We start from the raw sequence: 26,635 nt of genomic DNA on the forward strand, positions 1-26,635 counted from the left end.
TTTTAGTTTTAGGTTGTTTCTAGAAGTTTTAGTATTTTTTGTTTTTATTTTACTAAGGGTAGTTTTATCATTGGGAGGAATATTGACCATTTTTGGTAGTTTGTGGGATATTGTCATAATTGAAAATTTGGAAGGACATTATCAATTATGTGATAGTTTGAAGGAGGTATGTGAACTTTTTCCCTTTTTTAATGTGAAACTCAATCTATTTTAACTCAAACGTATATACAGAATAGGAAAAAATAAATAAAAAAAAAACTCTCGTATATACTAAATAATTTCTGGGTCCTATTGCCGCCCTAACATATTCCTCCAAAACCATTCTCGTTGAAAAGTTTTGCAAGGTGGTCATAGGCTCATAGCCTCAAGACATGAGAACCACAAAGTTATGCAATATATGTCTAACACAAACGAAACTTCTAACGCATCCGATTGTGTGTATTTTTATGCTACTTGTAATTGATTTAATGTAATGTAATGATAACAAAGAAGGGAGTGTCTATATTCTATAATTTATATGGAGGTGAGGGAAGGGGAAATATTATATGAACACCAAACTGCGTGGAAAGAGAGAATTCTATTCTATTTACCCCCAAAAGCCAGCTCTATTTTTCTTTGCATTTTGTTTGTTATGACTTATGAGAGATGTCTCCCGCTGCTAGCGAAAAGGCAACAAGGTAATAGATACAGATAGCCATTGGTGTTTTTCACATATTTTTATTTTTATTTGTCTATTTGTTTATTTGCTTCAATAAATACATCAAAATCCTTTGTTCTTTTATTATTATTATTATTTTTAAAATTAATATAATAGTAACTTGCAATTGTAATATCAGACTGAGCAGCCAAGAGTTGATGACAACATTGGAAAATGTACTAAAAAATTATATTTTCTGGTTTAAACAACTGTTCCACAACGCTTAAACCAATTTTAACTGGAATACAAGGCGAATATGATGCTTTGGAAAGTTCATTTTTGCGTATAATAATGTCAGGCCAAAGCCAAACATTTCTTAATTTGGGGGATTGACTAAATGATTACTCTTCTTTGGATTATTATTATTTATTTTTTTTTTTAAATAGGAAATCTCTCTGGACAAACTTTTGAATGAAATTATCAAAGGAATATGATACATGGAACAAAAGAAGCATTTCTCATTGCCATTGTGATTATATTTTCTTACATCACAAGTGTAAAGCTCTTAAAAACATAGGTAAAAACTATGTGATTACAAAGTCATAAATACATAAAAAAATCTAACAATTAAATCGTATCCAAGACCTACAATCTCACACATGTACAAACTTCATTTATGGCATAGATATGCTCCTCACATACTAGATTTAAGACATGTGTACAACAAATTTTTATTTAATCGGCCGTGAGAGATAAGTCCTTACACCGAAAATTATATATCCTCAACTCAGAAGCCAAAACAACACAAACAAACAAAAAATAAAAAAACCGCAAACAACAGCAACTAGCAAACTTATTTATGGCAATTTGTCTTTCACAATGTTTAGAAAGCATAAAAGAAGACTAGATGGTATATATTCATGGTCAACTTGTGCAAGCAAACTTCAATGTTTAGCAAGGGCTGTACAATTAAAACATCAAAGAAGACTTGATGATCAACTTTATCAATGCTTAGAGCATGTAAAATTGAATGAAATGTTGAAACTTGTATTTTTCTTTTTTCCGTTTCAGTGTTCTATGTTGATGTGTCATTTTTTTTATTAAATAGAAGAAAAAAAAAAGACATAATTTATACCAAATTCATAAAGAATCATTTCTCAAACTACAATGTTTAAACGAATTCCATGAAGCTTTTACTGATTGTCCATTTTAGTCCGTGGCCCAATATAAGAAGAACGTACAAAAAATTAAAGAGGAACAATATGTAATTACTTTTAACTAGAGGAGGGTGATGATTAATATCATTGCGTGGGATACCTTAGGGAAGTTTCAACGAAGCTTCTTAAACCTTCTTTCCATGCCACTTTAACTTTTCTATCAAAAGACAAATATAAAAGCACTATCAACTTTGCCATTTCTAAAATCCTGTCATAAAATTAAATGGCAAATATTACAAATTAGATAGTTCAATAGAGGGGAAAAGGAACTCACGAAAGACAATTAAATAAAAATGTCAGAAGAAAGGATACATATCTAAGCTTGGCTATCACAATTAACCTTATAAAATTGATTTATACTTTGTGAATTAACATAGAGAATGGACAAATTTAAATAATATTACTTCACAAGAACACACTTACAGTCTCTGAAGAAAAATGGCTTATCCCACTATCGTTCAACTTGTTCTTGAACACAAATTAACAATCTTCCCCTCTAAAGTTCTTGAAAAATGGCTTATGCCACTTGGCAATAAAATTTCTGCTAGTATCTTTGCCTCTAAAGCTCAAGAATACATCGTAAGTTCATTGATTGGTGGATAAAGTAGACGACGAGGATCGTCGGAGGGCCAGGGAAGAAGTCATCATCTCTGCTAATACCAACTAAAGATAATAATTGGGTTGCAGAACCAGTTTAGCTCTTTACTCTTGAGTTGAGAAAAGTCGATGCATCATCAATAGAAGAGAACGAGTTGGCTTCAACTACAAGAAACAGTGGACATTGATGAAGTTTAGCCACTGTACATCTCTGTTAGCAAAATCAGAAAGGATTTCTCAACAATGCTTATTATTCTTCAACAGTGGCTTATTTTGAGCTCGAATCTTAGCAAAATGTTACCATGAACTTCGATCAAGCTCTTATGTTAGAACACCTCTCTCTGCCTCAGTAGTTGTTCCTTCATTTCAACAAAGAAAAATGTAAAGAAAGACAAAAGAAGCAAATAAAGCAATATGAAATTCAAGACCGGCTTTGGATCTCTCCCTCCCTTTTGGTTGAATCCAAATTCACTTTGTAACAAATATAAATAAATAAATAAATTCACTGCTTGATTACAGAATTGAAGTCTAAACTGGTATGCCCAATTGAAACACTTACATTATTATAACCAAAGCTAGCGGCTCTGTCCCATATATTTGACTGCCTTGCACAAACTTGGTCCCAATCAAATCTGCTGAATATGTCACGCACATTTTTCAATTGCATCAAAAATCCAAAAAATAGCATCATCCGTTCCAAACCAGGAAGATTTGATCCATAATTAAGTAAACAAATCAAGAAGCAAATGCTAGAGCTGGTCTTATTACATAACCGGTAATTAACAAGATATTCTCTCTTCTCCTCAATTCATGATACAAAGCCATGGCAAAATTGTCATCTAACATCCGTGTGATATTCAACATCTCTTCCCTTCCTCTCCACCATCAACAGTGAGTAATCAGTAATCATTAATCAACAAACCTAAAAAGTAATAATCAGGAGTTGATTTATTGATTTTTTTTTTTTTTTTTTTTTTTTGCACCATAAAATAAATTATATTAAGTTCAGCTTAGGAGGAAAAAGAAAAAAGAAAAAAGAAAAATCTTCAACTACAAACAGTCTGTACTACCACTGTATATCTCTGTTAGCAAACCCCCATAAAGAATTTCTATGTACATCTCTGTCATAAGCTAAAGAATTTCAGTGTACATCTCTTTAGCCACCAATAAATAAGGAAAGAATGAAAGATCTAAGCGTTCAAAGCCAGGAAAGAACACATAGGTAGCACAGAAATGGAAAGAATATATATATATATATATATATATATATATATATATATATATATATATATTGTTTGGTCAGTTTTCCGAATGAGGACGCGGAAAATCAAAGAGAAAAGATCAAAGTTGCCGGCGTTGTCCGGCCGGCGATAGCTCCGATGCCTAAATTAGTCACAGTGTTTAAGAAGAAAATAACCTTGAAGATTATGGAGGAGATAAAAGATATGCAAGATATTCAATTTTGGAGGGAAAAAAGAAGTTACCGAAATAGAGAAAATTATTTTGGAGGGAAAAAATAACCTTGAAGATTATGGAGGAGATAAAGGATATGCAAGATATTCAATTTTGGAGGGAAAAAAGAAGTTACCGAAATAGTGAGAGGGGACCCCTTTTATAGGCATCGGATCGTACCTGTTCATCCAACATTGTGGACTTTACCGAGGGTCCACGTGTCAACAATATATTGAGGAACAGTAAATAGGACATTTATGCAGATATATCTAATACCCCGAGAGTGCTTCCCGAGATTTTGTATTCATGGAAAGCTTGGCCTACCGAGCTTTCTAACCGAGCGTTATTACTGGGCTCTAGTGGGCCTAAAATAACCGAGTGTAAATATGGTGAACAGTAAAGAGGACCGAGCCTTAGGAATGGGCTGACAAATCGCTCTACCGAGCCCAACTCAGCTGATCCATGACCCAACATATATATATATATTTTGAAGTGGAGGATTATTTCAAATATATATGTTCTTCACTTCTTCATATACTGCTCAACACTTTGAAAATAAAATTAGGGGTTGGAGAAATATCCACTCATCTCTAATAAATCCAAAATCATGTAAAACGAACCTTCAAATTTGTGCACAATTGGGGAAAGCGAAGCTGAGGAAAACAGAGAAAACAGCGATGGAGAAAACGAAGGGGTCTTTTGATGTACTTACGATTGATCACCAGGTGGCGTATCCTCTACATTTGAAAATCTAATGTGCAAGGTGGAAGCATGCCTCTTTCATTCCAAGTTTCCATCACCATCATCACGGGGTCTCCTTTTCCGTTGAATTCCATCTATTAAATCAATCGCATTCTCGTCACACATGCGTACCAGATGGAATCCGCAACTTTTCAAGCGCACTTGCTCTGTAACTTCAAATTTAACTCGCACATGATAAACACTTCCAAGCTTAAAAGAATATTTTGGAACACGGAAATGCAGCCATACAGCCGATCTAAACATCGGTGCAGAGTGACGATAGATTTCTACACCACGAGTGATGATGTAAACACTAATTTCATGTAAAACATCATCATCTTCTTCTACATCCTCTACTCCAACAACAGCTGAGTAAGCAATTATTGTGAACTCCCCAAACATATCTGCAGCCTCATCAATATCTATTTCACATGAATTACTATTTGAAGCCTTTTTATAATAGTTGAACCAATCTGGAATCTTATTTCCCAAAGCTAAACAGTTGAAGTAACGATGCCGAAGAGGTCCCTGTTACACGAATATGACAAATTTTCAATGATACAACCTACAAATCAAGCCACACAGACTTGTATACGAGAGAGAGAGAGAGAGAGAGAGAGAGCATATATCAATCCATCAAGGAAAGAAGTTACCCTCAATGGCTGAGCTATTGCCACAGTTTGCACATTCTGATAGGTTGTAGAAGAACCACCACTGCCCACTGGGCCTCGTGCCGAACAAGTTGTTTCATACCATACAAACTCTGGTAACCACCATGTATTAAATAATTCAGATGTTTGTGCTTCTCCGAAAAATGTTTCCAACGACATGCACCCCTCTGCACACAAGTATTTTATATTTGGTGGAAGTCTTAGAATTTTTCGAAGTTGATTGCAATTATCCACGTTAAGTCTCCACAAGCAAACAAATCTTTCGATGCATGCAGGGATGGTAACAATAGCATTCCCTGATAGATTTAAGTATCTCAATGTGGAGGAGCAATTAAATACCCTAAATAAATTTGATTCTAATACCACACAATTGGGTAGAGACAACTCTTTTAGTGCCCGAAATACTATCGAGGAAAAATCATAATTAGAAACACTTGAATTTGTAGGAGGTGGCAATGGGAGTAAGTCTGGACCTAATGCAATTTCTGATTCCTTCATAGATACATTAAAGGGCATGGATTGTCTGATATCCCCTATCTTCTTTGGAAACTTAACAAGTTTTGAACAACCACCAAGAAAAATATACTCTATTCGTTGCAACTGATAAATGCTACTTGGAAGACGCATCAGGTTTATGTTACCTTTTAGTTGTAAATATGTAAGTCCAATCAGGTACGTAATAGATAAAGGCAATTCTTTTATACCAGTGTTTATAACGGAGACGTGTTCTAAACACTCCGTCTGACACTCAATTTCAGGAAAGTAGTTAAGCCTTGAGCAACCTTCAATGAAAATATATTTTAAAGATCTTAACTTGAGGCTTCTCGGAAAACTGCTAAGGTTATAGCATTCACCAAGATTCAAAGAAACTAGCTTATCAAGCAATCCAACAGAATGATGAATTTCAACTAAATTTGTACAATACCATAAAGCCTCAAATCCACTAAATTTGGAATCCTTGAGACATCCGGGAATATTTTTAGGAATTCACAATAAGAGAAATCCATAATTGTCATGCTTTGAAAATTCTGTAGAAAAAAAAAAAAAAAAAAAAAAAAAAAATTAGTTTGAAGGAAATTTACAAACAGAATTTAAAGTAAGAAATTTTAAAATCAAAGGAAGTTATGTCAAGACACCGTCATGCTTTCACACTTTTTGACATTGAAACCCCTATTTCAAGTTTGATAAATTTTTTACTTTCAAGTATTTGTAAATCAAGAACTTTGTAAGTGTTTTCACCAAATAGATAACAAAAAATATATGAAAATACACTTATTCCTTTCATACGAAAAAAAAAAAATACAAAGAAAAAAAAGAAGAAGTGCGGTTGGCCGTGGTTGGGAGAAAGCACCTAGTCTTGCCCATGGCATGCGACCATGGCTGAGGCTTTGGCATCCAGCCCTAGTTGTGGCATGTGGCGATGGTTGGGTCCTGGCACAAAGCCCAGCCCTGGCTGGATATATAGGGTGCTGTCACCCGGCCACAACCAACCACTTTTTTTTTTTTTTTTTTAATTGTGTTAGAAGCGTAAATGTATTTTAATACCATTTATGTTATCTATTTTACGAAAAAAAAAAAAATACAAAGAAAAAAAAGAAGAAGTGCGGTTGGCCGTGGTTGGGAGAAAGCACCTAGTCTTGGCCATGGCATGCGACCATGGCTGAGGCTTTGGCATCAAGCCCTAGTTGTGGCATGTGGCGATGGTTGGGTCCTGGCACAAAGCCCAGCCCTGGCTGGATATATAGGGTGCTGTCACTCGGCCACAACCAACCTTTTTTTAATTGTGTTAGAAGCGTAAATGTATTTTAATACCATTTATGTTATCTATTTTACGAAAAAAAAAAAAAAAAAAAAACTAACTATGGTTTTGATTAACAAATTTTGGAAGCACAAATCTAAAATTCATCGAATTAAAAAGTAGGGTCTCAATGTTATTAATAAAAAATTAAAAAAAATTAAAAAAAATAAATAAATAAAAAGTGAAAGCACTAGTGGTCATGAAATAATTTACTAAAAGCAATAATTGTACCTCAATTCCCTCCAATCCCTTGAGGTGACTCCGAGGCATTCTTAAAGCAACAAGGTTCTCTACATGAAAAATTGATGACAAAGATTCTAAAGGGTGTTCATGCCAGTCAAGCAATCTTAACTCATTAGGGAGAAAATCAAGTCTTTCTGAAAAGCGCACATTAGGGTTAACCATAAGCAGCTTAAGCCTTTTCATCTTCTTGAAGGCCTTGAAACTCAAGCGCATCTTGTTTCCTTCAGGCAAATCTATCAATATGCCTTGAATTTTGTTTGTTCCCTAGTAAGGCAATGAATCATTAGTGTGCGAGGAAAATCAAAGCACAAAGTTCTCCATATTTTAACACTTGCTAGAATTATAACTTTTGTAATATATATATAAAATACTTGTAAAAAGGAAACAAACTTAGATTCCATGTATCCTCTTTTAATGTTGCTTTTCATTCTGAGATTTTCAAAATAGATAATTTTACTCTTACTACTAAAATGTTCCAAAGTGAGTGTGATCTCCATGTTCGAAAGGTAAAATTTGTTTTCTTTTTATTTTATTTTTGGGTAAAGTCCACATACCCCCCTTAAACTACCACCCAATTGACAATGTGCCCCCCAAACTTTCAACTGTGACAATGTCCCCTCCAAACTACCAAAACATTGTGAATGTCTCTTACCTATTAGAAAAACAAAATACTAAACAGCTATGCGTACCTTCGAAATAGAATAAAGGAGAACTTTGTATGATGAGTTTATTTATTCTTAATTACAATCATTTTACTTATTTTATTCTCTTTTATACACGTGTATATAAATACATGTTTATATATTATATATACACATATATGTGTGTACCTGTCTATAATTCTTCATCATATTTTACAAAGAAAAAAAAAAAGTAAAATATTTTTCTTGGATGTGTACTAGTGAAAAAGAAACGAATATAAAATTAAAAGAGTATCTTAATGTAAACTTCTTACCGCATTTTCCTCAAGGACATAATGAATGTCTTTATGAAACCATAATCTACTACGTGTGCTAGGGTTTTCAGGTGATTCTTGTCTAACAATTTCTCTACCCATGTCCTGCAATAAGTCGTGGATTGCCAAAGTTTTGCCCATATTAATGGTTATGAGAGACTTCTCTATAAGCACTTTGATACCATCAATTGGGAAGAAATCACAACTATCTAGTATTTTGATAACATGATTTGCCTACCATCCTTTGAAAAAACATGCAATGTCAAGAAAAATATTCTTCTCATTTTCATGCAATCCATCATAACTTATTCAAAGTCTTTCTTGAATATTTGTGTGAGGAATTCTTTTGTACTTATCCAGTGCACTTTTCCATTGATGTATATCTTTATCATGTAGATCTGAACCTAGCACTTCTAAAGCTAGTGGAAGGCACCCAGCATAACGTATTGCATGTTTCATTAGTTTTAGAAAATCATCAATGGGCTTGTCTCCTTTGAAAGCATTCCAGCAAATGAGCTCAAGAGCTTCGTTTGAGTCCAATTCCTTCACCTTATATATTAGATTTACTCCATGATTAGTCAATACTTTCCTGTCTCTTGTTGTTATGGTGATCGTACTTCCTAAACCAAACCAATCAACTTCTCCAGCCAATTTATCTAATTGGACCAATTTATCATCCACGTCATCAAGAATAAGGAGTATCCTTTTTGAATAAAGTCTTTTCTTTATCATGATAATTCCTTCCTCAACATTGTCCACCTTCACAGTACATCCTAGGATTTTCTAAAGAAGAGTATTTTGTAGTTGGACCAGACCCAAATATTGCTTAGAAGTTTCTCTAACGTTGGCAAGAAAACAACTACCTTCAAACCGGGAGGCAATCAAGTTGTAGATACCTTTTGCAATAGTTGTCTTACCAATTCCATTGACTCCTAAGATCCCTACTATGCGTCTATCATTCATCTCAGTACTTAAAAGTGAATTGATCTGTTGTACATGAGACTCTATTCCAACTAGATACTTGGCAACATGTAAGTATGTGTGGCTTACAATTCTTGAGACATTCTGAACAATGTTGTCAATAAATTTGGCTTCATTCCTTCCAAATACAAAAGATTGGAAACATTTAATTATGAGTTAGAACCTTTCATATGAGAAAGCATAGTAAAATGTATATATTATTGAGTATACATATGTGAGTGTAAAAATGTCTGAGTCTCACATTGAGAAAATTTCATAAGTATGACTGATTAATATGCACAGTTGAGCCCAAACCTTTTGGATTGAGTGGTGCATCTCTTAACATGCTATATTATGAGATCACTAACAAGTTATGCAATGTATCAATCTCCCTAATATATATATATATAGACACACACGTATGGATGTACGTCTAGTCTATAAAAAATACACAATACTAATAAAACTTACTCATAATTCTCTAAATGCACCCGGACAAATTGACGACTTGCGTTAGGGCTGCCTTCCACCTCAGCACTTTGATGTCATCCTTGAACCTCTCTTGATGTTTAGCCAATGCTTTTTCAAAACTCATCTTTTGATATCGTACATCCGACGGATCCACCTTGTAAAATACTAGTAGAACCATTTGTCCATTTGTTTCTTTACACTCAAGGATCTTCATTAGCTCGTCCAAACACCAGGTGGATGATACATAGGTTTGAGAGAATACAACGATTGAAATTTTTGACTCCTCAATGGCTTTGAGAAGTGTTGGGAGAAATCTCCTCTCCCCTTTTAACCTCATCATCATCTATGAAGGTGTTGATTCCCTTCATATGCAGAGCATGGTATAGATGGGCAATAAAATTGTGGCGAGTATCTTCGCCTCTAAAACTCAGGAAGACATCGTACGTCCATCGACGAGTAGAAGAAGAAGAAGACGAAGATACTCCTTGGGAAGCCATGGAGAAAGTCATCCTCCGTGTATGCAAGACTACCACCTAGTAGAGAAAGTTGCCTTGCAGTTGCAGAACCAGTTTAGCTATGGAGTTGAAAGGATAAAAGTCGCGTGGAAAGCAAGGTTAGGAAACTTCTGGCAACTTCTCTAAAGGGTATCCTATGCATTGAGATCATAGCATTAGGAGTGACTTAATTTTTAAAAAAAATTTAACTCTAAAAATCTATTTAATTGATTTAGTTAGTCATTTTTTAAAATTATTAAACAACAAACTCTTTAAATATTTTTCTATTTTACCTAAATATTCTATTTTAGCAATGAAACTAACTTTTAGATCATTTGCATTAAAAATTTAAAAGAAGAATAAGTATAAAAGAGAAAGAACATTACAAAATAAATGAGTTTCACTTTTGAGCTCTTTACATTTAAAAAGCATAAAATTAAATTTAACATTGAGTTTGTATGTATATATGACATATTTTTTTATGAATAATGCTCCTAAAATAAAAACTGAATTTGAAGAGTTAAATTTACTCAATCAAATTTAGAGATCCATTTTAAAAGGAATAAAAAATTAAACTCTTTATACATTTCTTTGTTTTAGTTAAATATTATTTTTATTAGTTTTAAACCAATAATTAAATATAAAGTAAAGATAAAAGCTAATTAAATTAATATTTTTATAAATTTTTATAAATTTTTAAGAAAAAATTAAATATAAAGAGTCAAATCTATGTACCATCAAAGGAAGAGAAAACGTGTTGGTCTGTCCCTACACAATACTCAAAGTCAAGTCGTTTTGAAAGTTTTTGTACTTAAAGTCAAGTCGTATTAAATATAAAGACCCATCGGGTCGGTGCATATATAATTTAAAGTGTGGAATCCAACGGGTGGGTGGGTGTATATTCAGAAAAGTAAATGGCGTGAAAAAGAAGTTGTATGAATACATGGATGGATCACATGCATTCTAAGAAGCCTCACAGGCATTTTAATCATCACCCTCTGAATTTTTTGCTTCTTAATTTTGAAGTTTGAAATGGTGGTTCCTTCTCCCTCTCTCCTGTATTGCTCAGAAAAAATTAAAAAAAAATAAAAATAAAAAAATGGCGATTCTGATTGGATTCCAGTAAGTATCCAACAATATGTAACCAAACAAACTTAAGGAATAAATGTTGTTTATTTTCGTATACGTCGTTAGGGTTATAATTAAACAGTCGTCTTGATTTCAAATATGTATTATAGGTGGTAGTGGTACATGTCACTAATCAAAATACTCGCTTAGTACTTTCATTCAGGTTCTGCCAATTTTTTTTTTATGGAGATTCACATCACCTCACTTAAAATTAAGACAAGTATCACTTGTGCCATATATTTTAGCCATATCATAATATCTTATGACCTGGTTGGAAAATGAACATCTCCATTTCAAAATTCCTTCATTTCTTTCATTTAGTGTATTTTGAAGGGTAGTGTTGTCCAAAAGTTTTAATAATGGTAGTGCATTAAATGTAATACCCTTCAAAATGCACTAAATGAAGAAAATGGAGGGATTTTGAAATGGAGATGATCATTTTTCTGTATTACAAGCGATACCTATGTTTTTTATGCCACCTAGAGTGCGGAAAATAATAAAAATTATTAATTCCAAAAACAAAAATCCTTCAAACCAACCCATTAATCAAGTTTATCTCTAAATTGATTGAACTCTAGTTTTACTGCTCCCCCCAAATCATATGAACTAGTTCTCAGAAGCTGTGTTTTCAATTGTCTTCCCAAATCTAAGAGATCTAAAGACTAAAACTTAATTTAGTTGCTATATGGCCAAAACTCTTCACTACAGGACGTACATGAAGCCAAAGTGTGTGCTAGCTCTTGATTCTTTTCTCCGTTAATCTTTTTTTTTTTTTTTCTGACCAATTCAATTCCATTGTTCATTAACAAGTCCAATTGAAAGTTATTATCACCTAAGTTTTTTATACTTCACCATCCTTCCGTACACCATAAGCCTAAGCACCTAATTACAGATTTTCATAAAATCAAATAACATAATAGATATTTGCACTTCACTAACACTTTTCATAAAATCAAATAACATAATAGATATTTGCACTTCACTAACACTTTGTTATCTACTGCTTCAATCAACACAAGACCTTGTGAACAGCAGGACTGATCCATTCACCCCACGAAGAACTTTGACTGATCAAACATTTCAAGTGGAAGTTGCGTTCGAACTTCCTAGACTACATTTCAAGAATAAAATAGCCCTGAAATAGCCATTTTCATGGCCTAATCTTGAGAGGAATAATTATTCCTCAATTTAAGAAATAGTCGTTCTCTCATGGGCTGTGGGAATGGCTATTCCTAGTGTTAGATCCTTATTATATATTCTAACATCAAGACTATTATATTCTACATTCTTCCATTCCAAATTAAAGTTTTTCTTTTTCTTTTTTTAATGGAATACATTTTGCGTACCAAATGTAACTTTCGTGTTTAATAAACTCAAATTTTCAACTTAGGACAAATTGTTGTCTTCCTCTACCACCAATAATTGCTCTCGGCCCTCCTGATGCATCTTCTGTAAGTACTTTAATCATTTTTCCTTCATTTATTTTATATTCTCATATTTATGATGATCATAACAGAGAAACATAATCGAATGAAAGGGCTCAATAGATTCATAGCCATAGGGTACATTACAAATTAATAAAGTTCGAAGGATATTGTAAATTTGGTAGTAGATTGAGGGACTAAGTATAATTTTCCTTGATTATAACTTTTATGACAATATTGTTACTATATATATATATATATATATAAGATGATAATTAATGCTGGTTAACGACAACCACAATCATGGCCCAAAGGGGAGGGAGAGGAAGAAAGGGATTCAAATCAATGATTTTCGCTTCATAAGGCGTGGTTCTCAATCGATTAAGCTATCCTTCGAAGTCAAAGCCCAAATTACTTAATTGTGGTATTATTTATTTTAGGCTCTAAGTGTATTAGTTTAAGTGAATTAGTGGGCCTGAATTAGATATATAGAAAGTTCCAAGTAGACCAATCTTGGCCCAATTTCGCATATAATTTATGTCAAACCTCAAAGGAAATAAAAGGGGGCCCAGCTATTCGAGCCGAAATGCATTGGACTACAAACACTAAGAAGGGAATAGCCCAAAGGAAGATGGCCTAGGTCCAGTTATCCCATTAAAAAAAATTATTAAAGAAAAAAAAAAAAAAAAAAAAAAAAAAGGGAAAAAAACATTTAGTGTCAGTGGCGTACGTTGGTAATATATATTAGGTACACATGGTTGTTGAATTGGGTGGAGTAGCTCATTCTAGATGAACTTGACGGAGTAGGCCCGTAGTCACCTTGCCCTTTTTTTTTTTTTTGTACCAATTGGATTCCAAGTCGCCATCATCATCGTCGTAATCACGGGGTCTCATCGTCGTAATCACGGGGTCTCTTAGTAACTTTAATACCTTCTATCGCCTTCTCTTCATGCCTACGTACCAAATGGAATCCACAAGCTTTCATGGGAATTAACTTTCGGTCAATATAATACAAACTTGTGTAAACAAATTTAATTCGGAGATGATCATTATAAGCCTTAAGCTTATAAGATTATGGAACATGAAAATGCATCCATACATAATCTGAGTACTGAATAATATTCAGTATACAATGATGATAGATTTCTACACCACCACTGATGACGTAAACATCAATTGCACAAGGATCAAACCCTTCTATTATAAGAGCAGCATAAAAAACAATTCTTGAGATCTCCCAATCCAAATTTGCAGGCACATCAATATCTATTTCACATAAATTAATATTTGAAACATCTCTACGACAACTGAACCAGTGTGGAATCTTATTTCCAGAAACTAAAATGTCAAAACAATCGGGCTTAGCAAGACCCTGTTACATGAATATGAATCAAAGCATACAAATTAACATATAAGAGGGAGAGAGCATATCTTACTTCATCACCATCCTAATAAGTTGCAGTAGAAGCATCAATATCACTGCCCACAGGGCCTAGTGTCGGAAGCTCCAGTAACCAGCAATATTTATTATATACTTCCAATGACATGCAACCCGTAGCAGACACACAATATGAATTTGCTGGCAATACTAGAATTTCTCGTAGTTGCTTGCAATTTTCCAAGTCAAGTTCCTTCAAGGCAACAAATCTTTTGAGGCATGCAGGAATGGTAACAATACCACTCCCTGATAGATATAATCCTTCCAATGTGGAGGAGCAATTAAATATCCTAAAGAAATCTGATCCTAAAAGGACACAGTTTCGAAGGTGCAACTCTTGTAGTGCCAGAAATACTATCAAGGAACAACTATCATTAGAAACACTTGAATTCGTATATGGCAACATGTATTGTCTTATACCCCCCACATTCTCAAGAAACTTAATAAGTTTTGAACAACCCTCAAGGTTCAGATACTAAATGTTGCAAGTGATAAATGCTACTTGGAAGATTTATAAGGTTTATGCAACCTCTTAGATTTAATTTTTTAAGCCCAATGAGGTATTGAATGGATGAAGGCAATTTTTTTATACAAGTGCCTCTAAAGTTGATGTTTTCTAAATACTCCATCAAACAGTCAATTTCAGGACAATCATTAAGACTTGAGCAACCATAAACACTAAGATATTCTAGAGATCTCAACTTGAAGCTTTTCAAAAAACTCCGAAGGTTATAGCAACGTTCAAGACTCAACCAAACTAATTTATCAAGAAATTCAACTGTATGATGAATCTCAACTAAATTTGTACAACCATCAAGAGTCAAATCCTTTAAATTTCGAATCCTTGACATATCAGGGATTATTTTTAGGAATTGACATTTAGAAAAATCCATAATTGTCATGCTTTGAAAAGTCTGTAAAAAAAGAAGGATAAATTAGTTTGAAGGAAATTAACAACAAAATTTGAAGGTAGAAATTTTAAAATCAAGAGATAGTACATCACGACCTCCTCAGGTTTTCGCACTTTTTGATAAAGACCCTGATGAAAACTAGAGGGACCTCTTGTGATAAAAAATAAACCTTAGGAGTCAAAAACAAATAAATAAATAAATAAAACCATAGGGATCAATAAGGTATTTACCCCTAAAATAAATAGGATTACACCCAAATGGATAAGAACTCCTAATTACTCTTAATATTAATTTTAAATAACTTAATCATAATTTAAAATAATCTATTCTAAATGAATCGAAATACTATTCCAATTCAACCTAACTCACCCTAATTTATTCCTATCATCATCGTGCAGTACTGTGATTTTTATAACTCTGAAGTAAATTTAGTTAGAATGTTTGTTCAAAGAAGGTCAAGATTAAAAAATAAAGTTGAACAAAAGTTATTATAAACGTTATAGAATATAACTAATGAAATAAATAATTCAAAAAAGTTTAATTATTGTTTAAAACATATAAATATTACTTATAATTTACCTTTACAAAAAATAATAATAATAATAAAATAACAACTTATTTCTTACTCATAGCAATAATTTATTCAGTTGCATAAAAGTTTAATTACATACTTGAAAATTTTCAAAAAGGAGAAACTATAAAAAAAAAATCGATTGATTTTTTGTTATGTTCTGTACTATTTTCACTGTACACCTCTCCAGCTCTCAAAAAAGTTCGCCAAACAATTTATCTAAATTGTTGAACACTTGTAGAAGAAAAATTTGGCTGATTGAAAGAAGTACACTAAGAAGAATGACAATTTGCGTCAAAACCGGTGCATTTTGTTAGAATATTATGAATCCTCTCTTTGCTTGGTCCCTACTCTTGGCTTGGTTGGTAAGTTAATTTCCTTCTAGAGATTGGCTTGGTTGCTAAGTTAATTTCCTTATTATTGTAAATATGCCTAAACATTCAACTATAAATAGGTCATTCCATTGTATAATTGTAAACACATCAGAAATACAAATTTCTTCTCTACAATTATCTTTCCGTTGTCATTTTCTACATGGTATCAGAGCCACCTTTTTCTTGGTGCCTCTTTTAAGCCTCTCTTCCCGGTCCGTACAATTTTCTTTTTCCGTTTGAGCGTTTTTTTTGTGTGTTTCATTTTGTTTCAACAACACACCAAGCGCTTGTTGCGGTTGTTTTTGTACGTGACGGAAATTTTAGAGGTTGTATTGTGCAAAATCGGAAAGTCTGTGAAGAAATGAAGCCGTCACGCGCCTCCACCGCCCTGCACGCGCCAGATATTCTCTTTGCGCGTGAGATTCACGCGCCACACACTCCCACTCTCTCCACGCGCCAGATCAACTCTGCCCCATAGTCCCGCGTCACACTGGATCCGTGCCCGCAGGTCTATAGTTGCTGATGTGTACCGCGTCGCACTAGATTATTGCTTGCGGGTGCACTATAGCTGCTGTGCGCGCTCCACACCAGATCACTCCCTGAGGCTGTACCTGCACCTCTACCACACCGGATTACTGCCCTTAGGTTTATTTATTTAATATTTTCTATTTTTCGAAAAAAAAAATGTCTACCAATCTTGATAATATTGTCCGTCCCATTGACAATATTTTAGATGGTTCTAATTATATGTTGTGGGCTCAAAATATGGAAGTTTTTTTTAGAGGGATGAGATTATGGCGTTATGTTTGTGGAGAAACTGTTGCACCCACACAAAAAGACGATGAGTCAACTGACAAATTTGCCAGTCGATTTGAAGATTGGGACAGTGCAAATTATAGAATTATTTCTTGGTTTATCAATACTTCAGTTCCTTCCATCCACAGTTTGCTCCCCAAACTTGGGAATGCAAAGGCTGCCTGGGAGTTTTTGGCAAAATGATACAATTGTACTTATGATGCCTCCCTAGAGTTTCAGATTGAAACTAAACTCTATCAGACACGTCAGGAGGCAGGTCAGTCTATTGCTGATTTTTATTCTCAAACTAATAGTCTTTGGGAGCAATTATCCGCTGCAGATCCTCAACTGAAGCATCCTGAAGATGTGGAAATATTTGCAAAGTATCGGGATCGTCGGAAATTTATGCATTTCATGATGGCTCTTCATGCGGATTTTGAACCCACTTGGGCTTCTCTCTTACACCACAATCCTCTTCCCACATTGGAAGTTGCCGTAAAAGAACTTATTTCTGAAGAGACTTGAAGGTCCACTATGCACTTTCAATCTCCAGATATGGTTGTTGCTGCTACACCTCCGAGTGTTCCTAAATTTCCTCCTAGACGATCCACACCACAATCTTCCTCCATGAAGATAATTTGCAACTATTGCAAGCAGCCTAGTCACTCTAATGCTAATTGCTATAAGCTCCAAAACAAACGTCAGTCACGAGCTCCTTTCCAACAAACAGCCGCAGTTGTTTCATCTGGTTCCTTTGCACCTGCATCTTACACTGAGAACCCATCTCAATCCTCTGCTCTCACTGCATCTGACGTTGAGGCATTAATTCATCAGGTTCTATCTCGTTCCTCTACTACCTTGTCCGTCACATCAGGTAAAAATTCATGGTTCATCGACTCTGCTTGCTGTAATCATATGACCCCTGACCCCACTTTATTTTTCCAAAAGTCTGCCCTTTCTCCCAATCCTGTCATTTATACTGCTAATGGTTCTAGGTTACCTGTTAGTCATAGTGGATCTATTTCTTCACCTAATTTGTCTATTGATAACACATATCTTGTTCCTCAATTGTCATTAAATCTTCTTTTAGTTGGCCAACTTTGTTGACTAGATTTGGAGTTGACATTTTCTAACAGGGGTGTTGATGTGCAGGATCCACAGACGGGTCAACTAATTGGGATCGGCCGTAAGATTGGACGTTTTTTGCGCTTTCATTCTTGCAAACTACTACTCACTTAGCAGCTGCTGTCACAACACTCACTGCCTCTTCCAACTTATGGCATGCACGTTTGGGTCATGCCTCTCTACCACGTGTCCAACTTCTTGCATCTCAAGGTCATATAGGATCCATAGATGCAAAATCTTTTGATTGTGTTTCTTGTCATCTTGGAAAACAAACACATTTATCTTTTAATAAAAGTGAGTCTTCATCTTCTGCACCATTTGATTTGGTTCATTCTGATATTTGGGGGCCCTGCCCTTGTTCCCACTGAGGGGGGATCTCGCTATTTTGTTATTTTTCTTGATGATTATTCTTGTTATACTTGGATATATTTATTACAGCATCGCTCTGAACTCACTCAAGTTTATCAAAATTTTCAACAAATGGTACAAACCCAATTTTCTCGTACCATCAAAATTTTTCGTTCAGATAATGCTATGGAGTATAATGAGAAATCTTTTCAAAAAATTTTAAAACAAAATGGGACCCTCTCTCATCATTCTTGTCCTTACACTTCTCAACAAAATGGGCGTGCAAAACGCAAACATCGTCACATCTTAGACATTGTAAGAGCTCTTCTCATCTCTACTTCACTTCCTGAACGCTTTTAGGGTGAGGCTGCTCTCACTGCTATCTACACGATTAATCGTGTGCCTTCCCCAACTATTCACAACCAAACTCCTTATGAGCGCTTGTATGGTAGCACACCTAACTATTCTTTGCTTCGCGTCTTTGGTTGTATCTGTTTTGTCACTCTTCCTCCACACGAGCGTACTAAACTTGAACCCCGCTCTCGCTTGTGTTGCTTCCTTGGTTATGACATTACTCAAAAAGGTTATCGCTGCTATGACCCCATTGCCCAACGACTTAGGATCTCTCACCATGTGGAGTTCTGGGAACATAAAATGTTCACTAGTCAAATGCCTTTTCCGCATTCCTCCTCCGTATATTCTCCTATCTTCATTGACCCCTCTAGTGTCTTATTTCCTGGATCATCTGCAGATAACTCAAGCTCATTGGACGAATCTTCTACGGCTGCTTCTAATTTGCCTGATTCGACTACGGATCCTCCTGCTGCATCACACACTCCCAAGCCTTCTCATAAACTTTGTCGCTCCGATAGGGTAAGAGCACCACTTGCTCATCTCCATGATTATCATTGTTTTTATGTTCTTGCTACTCTTCACGAACCTTACTCTTATCGTGAGGCTAGTGTTAACCCTCTTTGGCAGAAAGCTATGTCTAATAAACTAGATGCCCTTTATAAAACTCATACATGGGACTTGGTGGATTTGCCTCCTGGGAAGTTTGCAGTGGGATGTAAGTGGGTTTATAAAATTAAAACTCGTGCAGATGGATCTGTGGAACGCTATAAGGCTCGTCTTGTTGCGAAAGGATTTGCTCAGGAGTATGGTATTGACTATGAGGAGACTTTTGCTCCTGTTGCTAGACTGACCTCTGTTAAATTCCTTACTTGCAGTTGCTGTTGTTCGTCATTGGCAGTTATTTCAGATGGATGTTAAAAATGCATTCCTCAATGGTGATCTTACAGAAGAAGTCTATATGCACCCTTCACCTGGCTATCACCATCCGCCACATAAAGTTTGCAGACTCCGTCGGGCACTTTATGGTCTCAAGCAGGCTCCTCGTGCTTGGTTTGCCAAGTTCAGTTCTGTGGTTGCTCAACAAGGCCTTGTTTCTAGTTCTTATGACTCAGCTCTCTTTCTTCGGACTACTGATAATGATACTATCCTTATCCTTCTTTATGTAGATGATATGATTATTACTGGTGATGACATTTCAGGCATCCGTGCTCTTCAATCATTCCTTAGCCAAAATTTTGAAATGAAGGACTTGGGGACACTCAGCTACTTCCTTGGTCTTGAGGTTACCTCGAGTAATGATAGTTATTATCTCTCTCAAGCCAAATATGTATCTGATCTACTTTCCCGAGCAGGTCTGACAGACAGTAAAACAGCGAGCAACCCCCTTGAGACTAATGTCAAACTTCTAACTACAGATGGTGAGCCTTTATCAGATGCTACTCTCTACAGGCAACTAGTAGGTAGTCTCATTTATCTTACTATTACACGGCCGGATATTGCCTATGCTGTTCATTTGGTGAGTCAATTTATGAGTGCACCTCGATCTACTCATTATGCTGCTGTTCTTCATATTTTGCGCTATGTCAAAGGCACTATGTTTTATGGTATTCATTTCTCTTCTCATTCATCTCTTGAGCTCCGAGCCTACTCTGATGCTGATTGGGTTGGTGATCCTACTGATCGTCGCTCCACCACTAGATATTGTTTCCTACTTGGAACTTCTCTAATTTCATGGTGCAGTAAGAAACAATCTGTTGTTGCTCGACCTAGTACTGAAGCTGAGTATCGTGCTCTTGCTGACACTACATATGAACTTCTCTGGTTACGATGGCTTTTGTCCGACATGGGTGTTTCTCACTCCATTAGTTCTCCTATTTATTGTGACAATCGGAGTGTCATACAGATTGCTCATAATGATGTTTTCCATGAGCACACAAACACATATCGAGATTGATTGTCATTTCATCTGCCATCATCTTCAGCAAGGTATTTTACATCTTCATTCCGTCACCTCTGCAGATCAATTGGCTGACATCTTTACCAAATCTCATCCACCGGGACAACTCACTGATCTTATCTCCAAACTCAAGTTGGCTCCGCTCCCTAGAGTTTGAGTGGGGATGTTAGAATATTATGAATCCTCTCTTTGCTTGGTCCCTACTCTTGACTTGGTTGCTAAGTTTGCTGGGTCCCTACTCTTGGCTTGGTTGCTAAGTTAATTTCCTTCTAGAGATTGGCTTGATTGCTAAGTTAATTTCCTTATTATTGTAAATATGCCGATTTTATATTATTTTGTAATTATTGTATTTCCTTTCTTTTAGGGCCCCATTCAATTATAAATAGGCCCTAAAAGAAAGGAAATACAATAATTACAAAATAATATAAAATCGGGCATATTTACAATAATAAGGAAATTAACTTAGCAACCAAGCCAAGAGTAGGGACCAAGCAAAGAGATTCTTGGGGTGGTGAGGAAGGGCATTTGACCCCCCCTGGGCCTCCCTACCCTCCCCCTCTGGGTAAATCCATGCAAATGCAACAACTATAAAAACCAGAAAAGCCCATATGATGTAAAATAACCATGAAAGTTGATGCGGCAGATGGATTGATGACAGTGAGACGAGTACAAATGTTCCTGAAAGGACATGGAAACTGTCAATGATTTGAGAGTATCTTGCCCAACGAGTCCCATTAATCCTCTTCATGGTTGCATATGACAAGCAAAAGATGACCAAGGCAGCTTCGGAGATCCACATGTTTGCAGGGTGTGTCTCAAATAGATCATGCAATTGGAGTAGGCCAATCACTGATCCAATCAAAAATATGATTACTCCCTGGCTTGATATGGAAGAATTACTCCCCTGCTCACTACACAATCACCAAAAACATAACTTAAAAACTTTTAACTCAAACAGATGCTCGGTGTAAACTTCACTTTTCAGTCTTCATATGTATTGTTAAACTTCTCAACTTTTTCGGTTCCGGTATCCTCAAATTTGGTTTTCCCGTATTAAAACTAATCATGAATATCTTCTTCTTTTTTTAATGAATAATCAAGAATCAAGAATATCTTTTGCATTTCACACAAAAATGTGTGTACCATATCAAACGCTTCAATCAGCATATTTCTAATTGAAGTATGATTTTCATGAAATCCAGTGGGGAAATCATAAAATTATATCATTTTAAGTGATACAAACTCCCCGATCACCAATTTAGGCAGCTTAAAAGTTTTTTTTTTTTTTTTTTTACATAATTATCCAAAAAGCACAAAACATATAACAAAGATAGAAGAAAAAACAACTAAAAAAGAAATTGAAGAAAGAAAGGTAGTTGAAGTTAAACTTCCCCCTAGATCCAGAATTTCTCTTAGTTTCTTTTCTAAATTTCTCTTTATCTTCTGATGCAGCGTGACTTAGTGGGTTGCAGTAAAGAACAACAATAAAGTAGTGGATAACTAATTTCAGATCTTGAGTCTATCAATGATCTAAGACTTATTTTAAAAACAATAGATACTCTCTAAAGTTTAAAGGAAAAGAGGAATAAACTCAACTCTAAGTATTCTCATTAATCAAAATCAATAATAATCAACAAACGTTTTCTCTGGAGGCTATAAGTATATATTTATAGCCTAAAACCCTAAACCTAATAAAATATGACATAAATACCCCAAAAACCGTAAACCTAATAAAATAACAAAATAAAGACTCTTAAAACCCTAACCCTATTAAAATAACAACAAAGTCAGCTAGAAAATAATAAAATGAGAAAAATAACATAATTCCCCCATGTATGCTCGAGCACAGTTACGGGTGCGATCGAGCGCAGGTGGGCGCTCGATCGTGCGCTTGATTGCAAGACCGAGCGCAGTACCAGGGGGTCCTTTGAATAGGATCTGCATCATTCTCCCCACGTTGGAGAGAATTCGACCTCGAATTCGGCCGGTTCTTTCAACGGTCCTTCGGATGACCAGTCAACTCATTCCACTCGCCCTTCCTCAAGATCAAAACAAGGCAACACCCCAAAATAAACGTGACGCTTCTCATCATCGAAATACCTTGATGGTTGTCATGAAAGCCCCATACACCATTTGGCAATACTTCAGATTTGCCGTTCTTCACTCGTTCTTTCTCCCTTTCACGTGCCATGAAAATACTCAAGGACGGGGCAACCATTGTTTCCCTTGTGAACATATAATTATCCTCGTCCGCATAGAACTCTTCACAATTGTTATTAGGAGAATTTAAAATACTTTCAACACCTAGGAAATCAACATAATCAACCCCTTCATCATTATAATTAGGCACTTCACCTGAAAAGTCTTCATCAACCTCTTCAAAATTGTCGATGTCACCTGTGGGCTCTTCCTCTTCCAATTGATCATCTTCGGGGTAGAGGCCGCCAAACATGGGAGAAAAACCATCTTCTTTGTACTCTTCCTCTTGGTCATCTTCGTCGGGGTAGAGGCTGCCAAGCATGGGAGAAAATTCATCCTCTTCGTACTCAACCTCTAGGTCGGATGCCAAAGATCCTTCAATCGGTTCTTCCTCATTGACATCGTCATCATAGGTTGGTGGGGAATCCCAATCCAAAAATCCTTGCAAAGGATCTACAATATCTTCATGTCTAAACTCTTCATCAATGAATACGGATTCCTAAAACTCTTCATCCACAGATTCTTTTTCCTCCTCCACAGAATATGGATTCGGTTTATGGATTTGTGGTTGGCAAGTAGGGGTCCAATTGGCTTGTCGTGGACTCTTTGCCTGACTCCAGGTTTCCCTAAATACCTCTTTTTTGTAGACCCTTGTCTCCAATTTTGTGACTTTTGACCCATGGTATAACTATGGGGCAAGAAAGCGACTCGCATATATTTCAATAGTTTCTCCCAACTATTGATCTTCAATTTGCCTTCCCGCTTCCTAGTTTTCTTAAGTTGTTTCCACCACGCACCAACTCTTCCCTGGAATGTATGTACCACCAAAGAGACTCGTTGTTCATCGGGCAACCCGTTGAATTCAAAAACCTCTTCAACAGCCAACACCCAATCCAAAAAATTTTCGGGTTCTAGATCCTTATCGAATTTCGGAATTTTGAGTTCAAATCTACTTACCCGTCGATTGGCATGAGCTTACGCAAGGTGCTGACATCTGTGCATTCGGCGCTCCGCAAGCAGGTTTCTAGATCCATTCTCATTTTGACCACACAAGTTGGATAATTGGGTAGTGAGGTCTTCAATTTGATACCTCATAGCCCTGAATCGATCCTCCGTGTGTTGCCAATGTTCAACGATAGATTTGCCTTCTGGCTCCGTGAATCGCGGTCTTGGTTGGCAACGACAATTGTTTGGCCCACCACTCATGTGCCTTAAACGAAAAGCCGATTGCTCCTTACGTGCTGTCTTCGTGCGCACGTACACCTCGTTTATGTTTGCAAAGCGGTTGCTCCTCCCCATTCATGAAAAGTAACTGAGCTCTGATACCAACTGATGCAGCGTGACTTAGTGGGCTGCAGCGAAGAACAACAATAAAGCAGCGGATAACTAATTCCAGATTTTGAGTTTATCAATGATCTAAGAATTCTTCTAAAAACAATAGATACTCTCTAAAGTTTAAAGGAAAAGAGGAATAAACTCAACTCTGAGTATTCTCATTAATCAAAATCAATAATAATCAACAAACGTTTTCTCTGGAGGCTATAAGCATATATTTATAGCCTAAAACCTTAAACCTAATAAAATATGACATAAATACCCCTAAAACCGCAAAACCTAATAAAATAACGAAATAAAGACTCCCAAAACCCTAACCCTAATAAAATAACAACATAAAGTCGGCTAGAAAATAATAAAATGCGAAAAATAACATAATTCCCCCCGTGTGCGCTCGAGCGCAGTTACGGGTGCGATCGAGCGTAGGTGGGCGCTTGATCGCAGGATCAAGCGCAGTACCAGAAGGGCCTTCGAACAGGATCTGCATCACCTTCCCACTCTCTAGACCAAAGATCTCAATATATATATATATATATATATATACACATAAACTCCCACACCCATAGTCAATACATGTTTGTAATCGGAATCAGGAAAAAAAAAAAAAAATCTACCATGAATACACAAAACTAATAAGAAATACCTATTATTATCTAAATACCACCCGGACAAATTGCTCACTTGTGCTAGTGCTGTCTTCCACCCCTTCACCCTTTTTTGCTCGAACATTTTATCATATTTGGCAAATGCATCTCCAAAACTACCTTTTATATGTCGTACATCCAATAGATCTACTTTGTAAAACACTGGTGCAATGAGCTGTCCTTTCGTTTCCTTACACTCAAGGATCTTTACTTGCTTGTCCAAGTACCATTTGGATGATGCATAATTTTGAGGGAGTACAACAATCGAAATCCTTGACCCTTTAATAGTCTCGAGATGTGATGAAAGATTTTCATTTCCTCTTTCAAGCGGCTGAAATGCTTGGAAGGTCTTGATTTCCCTTCGATTCAAAACGTCAGATAGATAGGCAATAAAATTTCTGGGAGTATCAGAGTTTCTAAAGTTCAAGAACACTTCGTGAGTCCATTGATGGGTGGATAAAGTAGACAACGAGGCTCCTCGGAAGGCCAAGGAAGAAGTCATCCTCTCTATCAGAGACTACAAACGACTAGAGATGATAATTGGGTTGCAGAACCAGTTTAGCCCTGGCTCTTGACTTTAGAAAAGTCAATGCATCACCAAAAGAAGGTATTTGGATTCGAATCGTGTACTGTACTCTCTTTAGAAGGTGGATGATTGTCTTGGTCGGCCGGCCAGGTTCTCGTGAAATCTTGTGTGTTTGGTTTGCATGTTTTTTTCTCTTTTTAGTTTCTTTATTCGTCCGGCTATTATATATATATATATATATATATAGTGAGAATTGAGATATTGTGGAGGGTAAAGAGAGGTCAGTTGAAGGCAAGAACCGGTTTAGCTCTTGGCTCTTGACTTTAGAAAAGTCAACGCATCACCAAAAGAAGAGAACGCGTTGGTCACAGGCATTTCAAGAAGCTTCGTGGCAACTAATTCCTAATTGAGATCAAGAGTCAACACTCTTGATTACTTTTTTATTTAGTTGGTATATATATGGCCAAAACTCTTTCCCTACAGGATATGAAGCCAAATTGTGTGCTACCTCTTAATTCGTTTTCTCCATTGATCTTTTTTCTTACCAATTCAATTCCATTGTTCATTAAACAAGTCCAATTGAAAGTTATTACCACCAAATTTTTTTATACTTCACCATCCATCCGTACACCATGAGCCTAAGCACCTAATTACAGATTTTCATAAAATCAAATAACATTAATTAACAGATATTTGCACTTCAGTAACAATCTGTTTTCTACTGGTTCTGTCGACGCAAGACCTTGTGAATAGCAAGACTGGTCCATTCACCCCACGAAGAACTTTGACAGATCAAACATTTCAAGCGGGTTCGAACATTCTTAAACTACGTTTCAGGAATGAAATAGCCTTGGAATAGTCATTCTCTCATAGACTGTGGGAATGACTATTCCTGGTGTTAGATCCTTATCATATATTCTAACATCAAGAGTCCAAGACTATTATATTACATTTTATTCTATTCCAAATAAAAGCTATTCCTTTTCTTTTCTTTTCTTTTCTTTTTTAATGAAATAGTCATTCCTCGTACCAAAAGTAACATTTGTAATTAATGAACTCAAATTTCCAACTCAAGATAAATTGTTGTCTTCCTCAACCTCCAATAAATTTGTTTGAGGTTTGAAGGACTAATTATAACTTTTATGACAATATTGTTACTTATAGATTAATATAAAACGACAACTAATGCTAGTTAATAACATCTACATAAAGCATGGTTTCTAACCGACTGAACTATCCCTTGAAGTCAAAGCTCAAATTACTTATTTAA

At 35.7% G+C, this 26,635-nt stretch overlaps 1 protein-coding gene and 1 pseudogene across 1 annotated transcript; one reads left to right on the top strand and one right to left on the bottom strand.

The window, feature by feature from the left end:
• Positions 1-4,683: 4,683 nt before the first annotated feature.
• LOC132185478 (TMV resistance protein N-like) lies at positions 4,684-10,251 on the bottom strand (annotated as a pseudogene).
• A 9,411-nt stretch (positions 10,252-19,662) lies between these two features.
• On the top strand, positions 19,663-20,658 carry LOC132185479 (uncharacterized mitochondrial protein AtMg00810-like). The gene has a single exon (XM_059599246.1). It carries the CDS (start codon positions 19,663-19,665, stop codon positions 20,656-20,658), a length of 996 nt encoding a protein of 331 aa, XP_059455229.1.
• The last annotated feature ends 5,977 nt before the right edge of the window (positions 20,659-26,635 follow it).

This window comes from Corylus avellana, chromosome ca6, assembly GCF_901000735.1.
Source record: "Corylus avellana chromosome ca6, CavTom2PMs-1.0".
Taxonomy (NCBI): Eukaryota; Viridiplantae; Streptophyta; class Magnoliopsida; order Fagales; family Betulaceae; genus Corylus; species Corylus avellana.